Consider the following 15,573-nt stretch of genomic DNA (forward strand, 5'->3'; position numbering starts at 1 on the left):
ACTGACCACGGGCCCAAGCTGGATAAATGACAGGCCGCTAGCCCCATGGATTCAGAAAGTTACTAGATTGTTTCTGTTGTTGTTAGCCACAGAAGAAAAGGCTTAAATTATACATCAGTGAAAACAACCATCATGACAACAGCACTCGAGTCCACTTGGAGCCTAGTCTAGGGGACAGATGAGGGAAACAGATTTGGCTGTTGAAGCAAAATGGAAATATTCTAGGAACCATGTACTACAATAATAGCAATTCCTTCTCTGTCGTGTGTGGCCACCATATTCGCCAAATTCCCTATGTCCTTAAAGTCACAATACAGTATTCCAGGAGGAAAACTGTGGCCAGCATTTACAAATTTGTGATGAACCCTTAAATTATCAAACTCCAACTTCCGGCACCCACTTGAGGCTAATGTGACACATAGGAGAACACAGGCAAACTGTGGGCCCACCCAGGAGTGACTGCCTCTTTAGAGATGCCCGCCCCCATTGAGCACCTCTAGTATCCCAGAAACATGGAAGGCAAAGAGACAAGGAGAGAAGAGGTCCAGAAACACTGCAGTGACATGAAAGAGGAGAAGACAAATCAAGAAATCTTTAGCTTTAGCTCTTCTGGCCAAAAAGCAATAAAACCCTAGGGGCAGACATGTGCAGCACAAAAGGGGGCAGGTGCCACCCTGAGAGCATCGTGGAAGGATGTCTGATCCACTGTAGAATGGTTTGTACCAGCTTCCAAACAATGCCCCAAACTTCCAAAAGCCTCTCTTCAGGTGACAATGCAGTACGGAGATCGGCTCCTGCCAAGAACGAAAATCTAAGACATTCCCCTCTTTGGTGGGGAAAAGACTAAACTCCAGATTCTAACAATCAACTGGTCCTGCTACTGTTTATAATAATTTTACATGGAAAATATCCCAAAAGATATACATCAAACTTTTAAAAGGAATTATCTTTAGGGATGGAGACAGGTTTGGGGAAGGGGAAACATTCACTGTCTACTTCCGTAGTGTTTGGACTTTTCTTTCTTTCTTTTTTTTTAACAATGCATGCATTGTAACATACAATATACAATGCAAGGCATTATTTTATAATATATTTTAATGTAAAATTCTTAAATACGTAGAACTAATTTTTCAATGGTATTACAGAAATTAGGGAGAAATTTTCCCCAAATGAAGTGATACTTAGTAGTTCTGATCATGAATCAGTTCTTCAGTCTGACAAGTAAAAGTACATAATCGCATTCTGACTTACGTGAGGAATGCCGAAAGAAAACGTTACTCGTTGCCACTGGCTTTGAGGAGTTTAGCAGTCAGCCAGAGAGACAAAGTATGGATACATCCACCTTGAGCACACACACAAAATCAATAAGGCTCAGGCTGGAGCCAGTGGAGAGGGCTTGGGTTTGCTGAAGACTTACAGGGTGGTCCAAACGGTAACATGCAAGGCAGGGAGGGTCCAGGGACCTGGCAAATGGCCCAGCATCTCCCTGACTTCAGTCCTTCCTTATGATGCCTACGGACACAATGATGTGGCTGATAAAGCAATTTCACATGCATGTTCAAGAAATCAAAGGAGTCTGCAGAAATTTAAACCTATGTGACAAAATTTTTATCAGCCTCACCCAGTAACATGTGCCCATCACCCAATTATGTCACTACCTTAGGGTTCTGAAAATTCACAGGTGTGCAAGAAAGAGATTAAAACTTCCCTTGAAAATTACCTAATGAGACTCTAGAAGAGATAAGAATTGTGGAAAATGGACATCTCTAACAACCAGAAAATGAAGAGACCAAGATTCAGGTTTGGGGGAAGTGTCACAACACTTTTGTGTAATACTGTCGCATGCACTGACTGTTTTATACATACAGTCTATTTTCCCGAAATAGATTACATGTCGGTAGGAACATGCTAATACTGTACTTACGTCACTCTACTGCTAAAATATCTGGAATGACATTCTATTACTGGGCACCTGTCATACTCTAAGAATGTGCTGGTCCTTGAGGCCCCAGAAGAAAGAATGGGATAGACTGTTTCCAAGTCACTAAATCACCAAGCAAATTCACAAATTAACTTAGGTACAGACTGAACAGCTTATTCTAATAAGACATTTTCTAAAGACTGACACGCTAATGTTCATTTCTCTTTGTTTACTTCTTCCAAGATCTTAAAGGAAGCTGTAAGGTTATTGGTTGCCTTGTTTTAAGGAAGCTATTAGTCAGTGGTGATGGTCAGCTTGCCATTTTTATAAAAAGTGTTCCCTCTGAATCAAGGACATCTATCTGAAAACATGCCATGAACATTTACTGTTACGTACTGCCGTCTGCCCAACACCCACTCCCTTTTCCAGGAGGACCTCCATGCGGTTCCAGGGAGAGCTACTGTGTTCTTACGTGCCTCTACACCCTACACCACAGTGCACCGGTTCAGGAGTCACCCCGTGACCAAAGCCCCATAAATTACATCCTCCTTAGCAAACAGCCCCAACGTTTCCAACTGGAACTAGAAAAATGGGACAAGTGGTGAATAGCAAAGTCCAGGGGCACATGGCAACCACACCTCCTGCTACCTGGAAGACCACCTGCAGGGGCAGAGACAGAAGCTAAAATCAAGAGATTGAGAGACGGAAAGCCTTAATTTCTGTTGTTCCGGAGCCTGTCTGCACTTTGCCTTTCCTTCAGACTGGCTGCTTAGCTCTTCCCTTGATCACACAAGATATACCAATATCTTTCCCCCAAAGGCCTAATATAAAATACCTTCCCCCACCACACCACAATGCTGCATTAGAAATGCCAACCATAGCCTCCAACTGCCAGCCAAATCCCCTCTAATCCGTGGATGAATGCAGCCAGTATGTTTTAGACATATGACTTCCTGCTCTTCACCAATGTTCTGGGTAACTCTTTTAAAGGTAATCATTCGTAAGTAACCAGTGGGTCATGACCTGGTATAAAAATATTATCCGGGGTCTTCCCTGGTGGCGCAGTGGTTGAGAGTCCGCCTGCCGATGCAGGGGACGCGGGTTCGTGCCCCGGTCAGGGAAGATCCCACATGCCGCGGAGCGGCTGGGCCCGTGAGCCATGGCCGCTGAGCCTGCGCGTCCGGAGCCTGTGCTCTGCAACGGGAGAGGCCACAGCAGTGAGAGGCCCGCATACCGCAAAAAAAAAAAAAAAAAAAAAATTATCCGGGCCAATCAGAGCCCCAACTCCATACTCAACCTCACAGAGATCTGAACCAGAGAAGGCCAGGATTTTGAGTCGTTTAGCAGTGACGTCAGAAAAGAAAGATGGGCAGGAGGTCGAGTTGGAACCATAACATACCAAAGCCATCAGTGAGCTGAGTTATGATGAGCAGATACCAGCACTATGCAGGGGGCTCCCATCCACGAGGTACCTGCCCTACCTGAAAGATGAAGATCACCTCCAGCCCTACAGCAGCCTCCGTCACTAATGGATTCCTGGGGTTCATGCACCTGAAACTTTGCAGTAACCTCCCCACCCCCACTCCACCACACACTATCTTTATTCAGACACTCAAGTGAATCCCTGTTCCTGAAAACCAGAAAGGACTAACCCCAGATAACTGTGAATGCAGAATTCTTTCCAGAGAAGCCAATCAGCAGACACAAACCACCTTGTTACCTTCTTACCCAGAACCCTCCCACTGGGTTACTATTTATGTGATCGTGTCAAAACTACCGACAAATACGCAGTTTAATAATCAAAGTCACCTTCTTTAATCAACTTGGTGTCAAACATCAAAACATAATTTAAGAAACTATTTAACATCTACCCAGCATCAATTTTCTCTACAAATTAGAAAATTAAATTGAATGTTACTGCCGCAGATGGTGGTTAAATAAAAACCTTAGCTATATGAATTGCCATTGTTAATATAAAACCTACTTCATGACACTTTTAGCTTGCTCTCATTGTGGGACATTGTTTCTAAAGGGGACAGGACTTTATAAATGCCCTGTATGTAAATGATGTATTTTCTTTTTACCTTCTTATATTTTCTTCTTTACCTGCTCACAGGTCCACTTTGATAGAAAACTGGCAAAAGAGTTAAACGGTAGAAGTGAATTTAACAGATGGAACAAAGACGACCATATGAGATGACCGAACACCCGCCAGGAGGCTTATCGGATGACCACATCCAGGTAAATGAAGAAGTACTTAACTCTACAGTACTTTCAGATGCCTACGAGGTATTTGCCATCTATTCCCAGGCAACTGCTGGCTAAAATCATAGTATTATCCTGTCAGTAACTTTCATAGAATTTTTTCTGTTCTTCCTCACTAATCTACCACTATTACTCACATAAGAGAACAGAGGGAAAAAATCAGAGAGGTACTGATAACATGCTATACAACACGGATGCACCTTGAAAATGTTTTGCTAAGTAAAAGAAACCAGTCACAAACGGCCACATGTTGTATGATTCCATTTAGATAAAATGTCCAGAATAGACAACTCCACAGTCAGAAACTAGATCAGTGGCGGCCTGGAGCTGGGGAGGAGTGAAAACGGGAAGCGACTGCTAATATGTATGCGACTTCTCTGGGGGGTGATAAAAATGTTCTGGGATTAGTGGTGATAGTTGCACAACTCTGTGAGTACCTTAAAAATCACTGAATTGTACACTTCTCAGGGGTGAATTTTATGGTATGTAAATAATATCTCAAGAAAGCTGATATTTAAAAGACAGACAGATGGCGGCGGGTGGAGGGTACACATATGCAGAGAGGGCCGGGAAAAGTAGAAGAGAGGAGAAAAATCATGAATTTTTCCTCTTTTGCTTACCTAGGCAGTCTCCAACAAAAGACAGGTCACATTCCCTAAGTTCAATCACAAATCAAGCATAAAGTATATGGGATTTTCCCCTAGAAATGGTGACTGGAGCTCCTCAAAAGTCAGGGACTGACTTAAGGAAAATATTCTGGTGGGGTGAGAAGTTAAGACAAAGGCTAAGGTGCAGTAAGAGATGAGTAAAGGGATGAGGATTGAGAAGTTCTCTGACCTAAGGAATGAAACTTGAAAGAGACTGAAGGGCAGGAATGGGGGCTAGGTTAGGAAGAGGAATGGTGTGTGGTTAAGAGGTTTGATGAAGGAGAGGAATAGTAGGCTGTTTCTCCCAGCCAGGATCATTCATCTCAGCTGCTATGGAGTTTCAGCCATTGCTGAGATGAGAAGAAAATCTGAAGAATATAAGGCACAGGAGCGGAAATCCAAGCTGATTTCAAAAGTCAGGAGGGCGTCATCTACAGCAGTAAGAAGAAAGAGAGGGGAGGGAAATCTGAGGAAGCTCTACCCAAAAAAGAAAGAAAAGATTCCTGCAGTCCTACAGTCAGGAAACTACTGAAGCCTTATGTATACAGAAAATAAATTGAGGGTATAATCCAGGACTACTAGTAATGACCTAAACAGACCTTCTCTTCACTAGCCTGCATGAACCTCTTTGATATGAAATACTCCTTCAGATTCAGATTTCACAACTAATGGGTGGTGTATTTAGTGGCACTAGGGACCATGCCTGTTCTCACAAATAATCCCAAATAATGCATAATTTAGGCAAACAGCCTCAAGAGTAGATGGGGGAAAAGATGGGGTAGCTATTGAATCTGTTAATCCTAACTATAAAAATCCACTCCATCATGCAAGAAGCCTTTCCCTTGGGGCATAAAAGTGTTCCATCTGAACAGGGTGATGAGTATGCACATAAGAAAAGCTCTAGCTTAAAATTTTCAAGGAACGAATCCAAGCTCAAGGTGGTGTCTCATCTTGAGAAGCCAAAAGCACTTTCTGTTTTAGTGAAAGGCCTCCTCTGTTTTGCTGCAGTGGAAACGGAAGCAGCCACGCCAAGATTCAGGCTCCACGCTCTCTCTCTCCAAGTTCCAATGTTCTTTACATTCCTTGACCCGTCCTCTTAAAATGACTTTGTTTTTTCCCTCTTGCGATCAATCCTTCTCTAAATTACTGCAGCACTACTTTCTTGCCACTTGCATACAAGTTTAGTTCGTGTTTCATGTAAATAGGTTTTATCTTCCTAATTAGATCATTCCAGACCATGTTTTATAGATCTCTTTGCATGTTCAATAGCAAGGTGGCACCATACTTCCACTAGAAGGAAGTAAAATATTTTACATCTATTTGTTTGTTTGTGTATTCAGTCTTGGCAGGGGGGATTGATTGTGAATTAACAGTCGTATTCTGGGAAGTTTCTAAGTAAAACCACCGTAGCACAGGGGATCTTAAAAAATATGAAGCCAATATCTAAACCACCTAATTAAAAATTCATGATTTTAGGTAGAAAGGACAATAAGACATCTCTCAAAAAAGGTAAACTAAAACAGCTTTTACAGTACCATATATGCACAGGTCTATCTATTTGGGGATTAAGTAAATAATTTAAGTATATAACCTTAATGACAGCTTGAAATTTGCAGTCAACTGGCAGAAAGTAGACGGCAAGTTCTGCTTTAATTCTCAGTGTATGGAATCCAAGTCTTTTCCTCCTGAGAAAACCCTGTGCCTGAATTTTTTTATCTATAACTTTTGAAGAGTCCCCACTAATTTTAATTAGCACTAGAGAGCTAATTTAGGCCCCCAAGAAATGTTCTGCCCTCCTGGAGACTACAAATTAAAAGGCCCAAACAACTCTAGGGGCTGGGGTTAGATGGGGGAACCTCCATCACCTCCTGCAGGAAGACGCACCCAGACAGGGGCTATAATGAGGGCAGGGATTACAGCAAGAATGTGTTCCTCCTGCCACGAGACAGCTCTCTACTCAGTTCAGGCAGAACATTAAGCCTTCTTAGGTGCTGAGATATCAAAACATAACTGTGACCTACTTACTGGAGGGAAAGGGCAGACTAATATTTTAAAGGAGAGATGAAAAGTTGATTTTCACTTTGGTGAGAACACTCAAGGATAATAAGATTTGAATATTAAGTGAGAACACTTTAGACCATGTCACAGGAAAGTGTTTCTCAAAGAGTACTGTATGCATTAAAAATGCAGATTACTGTGCTCCCTCCCACTGAAGTGAATCTCAATTTTTTGGAGGGAGCGTGGACACCCTGGAATATGCATGTTTACACAAGTCTGCTATTGAGTCTTCTGCATCCAAAAATAGTGTTCGAGCTCAAGAACAACGCCAAAGTTTTCAGCGGAAACAGCAGTGTGGAGGACCTTTGTTGCTACTTTGCATCCATTTAATAAAAGTTTAGAAGTGGAAGGCACACACACATATATAAAGAGTGATTATTTTAAAAATAATGATTCGGGCTTCCCTGGTGGCGCAGTGGTTGAGAGTCCGCCTGCCAATGAAGGGAACGCAGGTTCGTGCCCTGGTCTGGGAGGATCCCACATGCTGCAGAGCGTCTAGGCCCGTGAGCCATGGCCACTGAGCCTGCGCGTCCAGAGCCTGTGCTCCGCAACGGGAGAGGCCACAACAGTGAGAGGCCCGCGTACCGCAAAAAAAAAATAATAATAATAATGATTCAATTGATGGGTTATTCCTCATCAGAATTTAAATTCACATTTAGCCAAGTGGCCAACTACTCATGGCTTCACAACTATACTCGAGACCAAATTCGTGATAGGGATTTTAAAGCCCACATTTGTTCAGCAGGATCTATAAAGTTTTCACCAATAAAAGCATCTACGTGAAGGCACTAGAGATGCACTGTCCAAACCCGCAGCCACTGGCCAAGTGACCATGTGAAACATGGGAAATAAAATATATACTGGATTTCAAAGACAGTATAAAAAATGTACAGTATCTCATTTATAATAAGTTTTTTACACTGATTACATGTTGATACAATATTTTGGATTGTCTGATTAAGTGAAATATCTTACTTAGAACATTTAAAATCACATGTGTAGTATTATATTTCTTTCAGACAGCACTGATCTGGACATTTAAAGTACATCACTGCTTTAGCTGATTAAATGCTCCACCAAAATTCTTGGTCACGCAAATAAATACTTACATTTAAAGGGAATCTGGCTTACACATACAGCCACTAATATGTGTTATTTACTCTATCCATGTAATGTAAAAGAAACAATTAGGTGCTTTCACCTCATTTTCCTATGTTTCTCAGCTGTTCTTAATTCCCCATAACCACATAAACTCAAGGTCAATTTCTTTTCCCATGTCCGTACCTTAGCAGAAAGGCTCTCCTGCAAAATTTTATCTCATAAATGCTGGTAAGTGACAACTCCCAAAGTAATCTTGTTTTTAATTTCTGTCATTTTTTTAAATGTTCATTCATACACAGGTTTTCTCCTACTACTTCTCTATGCCATTATTTTAGGAGAAAAATTAATCAAAACTTTTGAATGTGATATTAGATGTTAAGATGTTTTTATGTTGTTTTTTTTCTTAATTACAAAACTGTTCATATTTATTTCAGGAAAAAGTTCAAATACAAATAAGAAATAAGTTACTCAGAAAGAAACATGGAATATTTTAGTACATAGCCTCCTAATTTTTTAAATTCACTATTTATGAGTGTTGATATAAAGATATTAATTTTAATTACTTTACCAATATTTTCAAGCTAAATGTTGCACTTTTAAAAAGACTACTTTTCCTACTTCCCCTAATTTGTGTTGATTCCACAAAATATAACCCTAAACCATAAACACCCATCACTTGTAAAAAGAAAATGTTTAGCTTTTACCTTTCTTTAAAAGATTAAAGGGTTTCTTTAATATGTAAGTTTCAGGTTTACAGCAATAGAATTCCTCATCTGTATACACTATGAAGTGATCACCAGCACAATTCTACTTACCATCCATTCACCATACAGTCGACCCCCCTTCACCTCTTTCACCCATACCCACCCCGCTTTCCCTGCGGTAACCACTAATACGATCTCTGTATCTGTGAGTTTGGTTTCGGTTTGTTTGTTCATTTGTTTTGTTTCTAGATGAAATGGCCTCAGACACCCAAGGAAGTAGACCAGATGACCATCGATACTCTACACCAGTCTCAAAATGGGATTCCCCAGACCAGCCACATCAGCATCACCTGGGAACCTGTCAGAAATGTAAATTATCAAGTACCATCTCAGACTTAACTGAATCAGAAACTCTGGCGGTGGGCCCACGATCTGTGCTGTGATTCTGAAGACCACTCAAATTCTAAAACCACAGTTCTAGACGGTGCTGGTCTGATCTGTTACTCCCGCTATCAGCTTATAAGGCTTCTTAGAGAGCTCAGAGACTTTTCTGTCCCACAGAGCTGGGAAGTCAGATAATAAAGCAAGATAATTTCTTCCATGAACAGGTGGTTTTCCTGGTATCTTCTGGATTCACTAAAAGCAATTCTTTTTTTGTTTTTCTTTTCTTTCCCCCCCCCCCACATTATTTATCCTGGAGGCAGCATGTTTTCTTTTCAGTAACTTCTCGTGGTTACTCACGGCTTCCTCAAGCCACAGGATGCATTTCTGAGCCTTCTGAAGATCTTTTTAACATGTCTGCATTACCCATCATCAATTCTCTACACCAGTGAGCTTTGAACCATTTTGCATTTTACTGAATAGCAAAAAAATAGTAGCATATACACTTTGGAGTCAGTCTGCCTTCAGTCACTTATCAGTGGTGTGACCTTGGGCAAGCTACTTAATCTCTTTGTGCCTCAGCTGCCTCATCTATACATTGTAGATAACAATCTCTCCCATAGTTGTTATGGGATTAACTGTTAATATATGCAATGCATTTAAAACAGTGCCTGACACACTGTAAGTATGCTTACTATTATTAGCATTTGTTCAAGGACCTGGATAACACAGAGGGAAAGACATCTTAGGAAGTGTAGGGACAACTGATTAATCCTAAGGACAGCTGGGGATCTCCTCTGGAACTAGAGAAAAGAACAAAGCAAGGAACTGCTCTGCAGTTTGCGAGTAAAATTCTTAAAAGGGCGATACTACAGCTGACCCTTGAACAACACAGGGGTGAGGGACACCAATCCTCCACACAGTTCAAACCCCCGTTGTTTAAGGGTCAACTGTACCTGGTAGTCTGGAACCAGAAAGTAAATGACTCATGATCAAAGATAACTGGCCACTAATATCATACTGGTCTAACAGCTCCAATGAAACCTCAAGAAAATGAGGTAAGACATTAAAGTACAAATCGATCCACTAGCACGAGACAAGATCATGGTTTCCATAAGGTTCCATGTTAATGAATAAGCTAGAAACTAAAGCTCTAATTCTAGAGTGACTATCTGGTTAACCATTTATGCCCTCGAATCAGGCAAGCTCGAGAAAGACCTACAAATCACCACCACTCAACAAACAAATTATCCTAAGGCAGCTGAACAATTTTTCCATAGCATTTAGTTGCCTGCACCCTCAACATCCATTTCCCTCTTCCTCCTTCCTGTTGTATTCTAAAGTTTCTAGCCAAGCTGTTTGGGTGGGACTGACCCCTCGCCACTCCCAACCCCGCAATTCCCTGCACCCCAAGATGCATTCCGATTAGCTGATGTCAATCAGCATATCCTCTTCTGACTCCAGTGGAGAGAGGTTCTGAGAGAGGCACGTGACCCAAGCACAGTCAAGCCAGTGAGACTGATTCCACGGCCATAGTGGAAGTACAGTACTGGGCAAGCAGAGGTGCTCTTTTCTACTGGATGTGTTTACAAACAGATCTGGGACCCAGGGCAGCCATCCTGGGACTCCAGGGACCCAAGAGCCTACCTGAGAATGAAGTCCACACCAGCAAGGAAAGCCAAAAAGTGGAAAGAAACTGGATCCTGGTCATACCATCTAAGCCCAGGAGCAAATCTGGCTTAAATGCTAAATTTGTCTACTATTCTCTGTCATGTCTCTTTGTCATTTAAACCACTTTGGGCTAGGTTTCCTTTTGCTTACAATCAAGAGAACTCCAAATGACACATGCCTCATAAACAGATTACACTGTAAAGGTAATAAAAAAGTCAGCTATCTTCACAATTAACAGGAAACTCACTTGTTTAAGTCATGACTTTTGTTTACTTGTCATAATTAAAGATATTAGGAAAAAATACATAAACCCACTTTTCTCATTTGGAAATCATTTTATTTGGGGTCTCAAAGTACAGAGGCAAGATTTTGAATAAACTCCACATTGGCCCCTTGGTTTACACATATTCAATACTGCTGAGTTTTCATTGTGACTGAACCCCCTTCCTGATTTTCAGGGCAATTCCACCCCATCTAGGGCCCTGGTAAAAGTGTGCCCTAAGTATTCAACAGCAACAAGGGAGTGAGAAATCATGAAGTAAGGGATGTGTGCCTGTTAACTTTATCAATGGCAGACTTACCTGTTATAGCATTAAATGTGCCCTCACCAGATTAAGCTATTGCTTTTCAGATCCAAAACCTTTGCACGTGAAACTAACTAACCTTGGTCACTCAAAGCAAGTACTGTAACAGGTCAAGTTAATTTATATATCACAGGCCCTAAGTAAACAGGTTAATTTGTATACAGTTGACCCTTGAACAACAAGCGTTTGAACTGTGCAGGTACACTTACACTTACATTGACACATTTATTTTCAATAAATATACAGATGTAGAGTAAATGTATTTTCCCTTCCTTATGATTTTCTTAATAACGTTTTCTTTTCTCCAGCTTACTTTACAGTAAGAATACAGTATATCATATATATAACTTACAAATTATGTGTTAATCGACTCTTTATGTTATGGATAAGGCTTCAGGTCAACAGTGGGCTATTAGTAGCTAAGTTCTGGGGGAGTCAAATACATGGATTTTCGACCGTGCAGCAGGTTGGTGCCCCTAACCCCCATGTTGTTCCAGGGTCAAACTGTATTTTTGTGTCTAAGGTATAGTATACTTCAATATACTGAAATGTAAGATGTGTTAAAAATAAAAGATTTCTGACAAGCCTAGGGCATCTCTTTCTGAACGGCTATAAAAACCACCCTGGGCTCTGAATCATTTGGGCTGTGGGACTGACAGGCCCCCAGATAGGAAACTGGCCACCTTATGAAACAGTCGGCTTGCTCTGGTGGGACGTGTTCACGTAGAGCTGAGCTGATCTTGAGAGGGGGACAGGGTGGATGATTTCAAAGGGACCTGTAAGGCATCCCAGGCCTCTGTGACGGGACATAAGGGCACCCTACCTGCCAGAGCCTTGATGCGGGACCGCTCAAAGAGCCGCGCGGAGCTGTTCTCGTTGTCCCAGTCGTCCACGTCCCAGCGGTTGTTGACATCGCTGTACTGCTGTTGGATCTCGATGTTGTCGTAGTCTGTGGCTACTGTGGTCGTCATCCTGGACCGCCTCAGCTGCTTCTCCACATCAGCTCCTTCTCAGAGGTCTGTGAGAAACAGAAGGGAAACCCTAGTCAGGAGTCTAAGCTGTCGATCCCCACAAAACCTACTGGGGAAAGGTGAGCAGAAGGTAACACAACTCCTACGTGCTGAGAGCAGGTCTCTGGAGTCAATCGAAGCTGGTTGGGAACTTCAGCACTGCCTCGTAACATGTGTGTGACCTTGGCCAAGGCACATAACACCTCTGAGCCTCCGTTTCCGCAGACATGAAGGAGGGAAGATACTCTACAGGTTGTTGAGGAGACTGAATGAGATGACGGATACCCAACAAAGGGTGGGTTTCTTCCTCCTTTCTAAAGTTTAGACTTTGCAATTTTAAAGTTTTATTAGAGCTGGATGAATACCTACCTTGGGTAGGTATTCTGAACGAACTAATCTGTTTCTATTGTGTGTCACCATAAACTATAATCTCTTAGCTTCTCCTAGAAATTCATATAATGTGATATAAGAGAACTAACAGATCATTTTATCTAAACATATCATTTACATATTAGAAAACTGATGCCTAAGATTAAATGACATAGTAAATGTACAGCAGCAAGGACAGTACTAGTGTTTAACAGATACCAAAAAATGACTGAATAATGACTGAAATTATGTATATGACTGTGTTATTACAAATTCTACTACCCACCCCAATACCCACGTCTCAGGGACCCACCAGGGCCACAATGTTTTACAGGGATAAATGGGAAACAAGAACTTCAGCCTCAGCATTTGGCCCACTGCCGTCTTTATCACAGTGCCCTCAGAGAATTAAGAGAGATACATTTAGCTTTAAATATATAGCTTCTCCCCTCAATACAGCTATTATTCATTCATGGAACCAAAATGTTCCAGGGACCTAGTACATGCTCAGCACTGTTCCAGATGCTGGGTTAACGGTAAACAAGATAAGGACCTGGCTCTAGTGAAGCTTACAGCCTACTAGGAAAAGCTGGACCAAAAAAGCACAAAAGACAAGACAAGATAGTTGAAAAGAAAAGAAAATGAAACTGGAGTGATGTGACACAGAGTGAGTAATCAGTCATACTGTCTTATAAACTTCAAAGCTGCTAAGAGACTAGACTTAATCATCCTCACCACAAAAAGAAATGATAATTATGTGAAATGATAGAGGTGTTAGCTAATGCTACAGTGGTAATCATACTGCAATATATAAACATATCAAATCAACATACCTTACACCTTAAAACTTACAAAGTATTATGTGTCTGTTATATCTTAATTTAAAAGTAAAAGAGAGAAAAGGAATGAATGGCTCTTTTAGAGCTGGTGGTCAGGGAAAGTCTGAGTCGGTATTTAAACTGAGCTCTCAATGGTCTTGTCACACCCAGATCAAGAGGAATGACATTCCAGGCAAAGGAGTAAAGGCCCTAAGGTGAGAACAGCAGGGCTTGTTGGAGGAATGAAGAGCTCAGTGTGGCCCAAGTCTGGTAGGCAGGGAGAGATACAAGGAGATGAGGTTGGGAAGGTAGGTGGAGCCAGTCCACAAAGGGCTGTTTGTGAGGAAAGCCAGGGCAGGATTTTAACCTAATAACTGACATCACTGGATGTATGTTTTTAAAAGATCAATCCTGGTGCTGTGTGAAAAACAGATTCTAGGAGGCAAGGATATGTGCTTAATTCCTACGGGTGTGGTTAACTTCCTGCACATTTTATATACAAGCCTATCTAAGTAAATTAAAAAGAGAGGGAGGAAGAAAGATGCACCCCCCCCACTTAGTTGTAGGAAGATATCCCAAGGGAAAAGATGTTTGTCATCTCCCCCTCCCATCCCTTCCCCCAGGCCCCATATTAAGACTCAAAAATTAATTATAAGATTTTGTACCTGGATGCTCGTTTCATGGAAACCTCATTCAGCGTGCCCCAAGAATGCACGCACAGACCAGAGTTAGCAAGCCTAATCACTGGAGCTCATGCACGAATCAAACCAGACACCACCCGGCAACCACAAATGGACCACTCGAGCTCACATTTTTCCCCACACATGGCACCAAACAAAGAAAATAAACAAAGCCACATACGCAGAAAAGAAACATTCCTCTTATTGTGCTTCAAAAGGCAGCTTTTTCTCAAGTTCTAGCACAGAACCACACGAGGCACACGCAACCAGGGGTCCGTGGACAATTAATTAAGCTGAAACAAATGAACTGCGCCTCAAGTAGTGTAGTAATTGGGGGCAAAAGCACAGACCTGCCCCCTCTTTTGTCATTAGCTGTTTTCTCACAAGATATCCAAGAATATCCCCAACACATCCTCTGTGCCCCCCTCACAACTGAATCACCATCTGTAACTCAGAGTCACCCACCTCTGCTCAAACAGAAACATCTCGGATGGGAGTAAAATCCTGGATTCCTATCAGGCAGACATTATCAAGGTCAAAAATATAAATTTATCAAAAAAATATATATATATATAAATTTATCAGTAGATCAATTTTAACACCTCCATTAGCAACATACTGAAAAGATTTCTAAAAACACGAAAAAGTTCAGACACCTAAGCCAGTAAATATATTCTACAGAAGGATCTTACAGTTGGCTTTTAGCATTCAGAGTCATAACCCCTCCAAAAAAAAGAAAATCAATATTGTTATGTACCATTTGACCTTGAAGATGGTTAAGTTTTCTGACTCTATTAAAACCAAAGACTTCTACAAAATTCAGCCTTGGAGGATGCCATCTCTAGGGGGAAAAAACGTGAGAGTGCTATTAACTCCAAAATGTTTAACCCAACCCAAGGTGAAGTCGAAACACCACATACCTCTCTCCAGATTCGTCCTGGCTATTTGGTGCCACCTGCTGACCAATGAGAACAAGCCACACCGAGGCCTCCAGCGCAGCAACCAACCTGTGCTCCAGCTCCCGTCACCCGACTCCAGAGTCAGCCCAACTACATCCCATGAAGCTCTCCCTACCACTGACTTATCCAAAAATTTCTCGACAAGCAGACATTGAGTCCTTGATTTAAGTTTAAAATAAGTCATTCAGAGAATGTCAGCACATGTTTCCTAAGTATTCTTCTTTAATAACGCCATCGTTCCTCAAAACAAAGGGGTGACTGGGGAGCAAAAGTTCCTACGAGTCTGTATACAAAAGAAATACCGACTACAAGTTACTCTTTTTATTCGACTGTTTCACTCGAGCGTCTAAGAACTTGGATATCAGGGGCATTTTTGTCTTCAACGTTCTCTGTCCTAAGGCAATA

The 15,573-nt window shown here is 41.6% G+C and overlaps 1 protein-coding gene across 4 annotated transcripts in view; it reads right to left on the bottom strand.

Annotated features, from left to right (window-relative positions):
* The window catches only part of SPTBN1 (spectrin beta, non-erythrocytic 1), a 195,987-nt gene that overhangs the window by 129,638 nt on the left and 50,776 nt on the right, over positions 1-15,573 (bottom strand). For all 4 annotated transcript variants that reach the window (XM_019942659.3, XM_033838552.2, XM_033838551.2 and 1 more), the window contains exon 2: positions 12,156-12,350. In XM_019942659.3, coding sequence (XP_019798218.2) covers positions 12,156-12,303 — 148 coding nt within the window. In that variant the 5' untranslated portion in view covers positions 12,304-12,350. The remainder of the gene's footprint in view (positions 1-12,155; positions 12,351-15,573) is intronic.

This window comes from Tursiops truncatus, chromosome 14 (assembly GCF_011762595.2).
Source record: "Tursiops truncatus isolate mTurTru1 chromosome 14, mTurTru1.mat.Y, whole genome shotgun sequence".
Lineage (NCBI taxonomy): Eukaryota > Metazoa > Chordata > Mammalia > Artiodactyla > Delphinidae > Tursiops > Tursiops truncatus.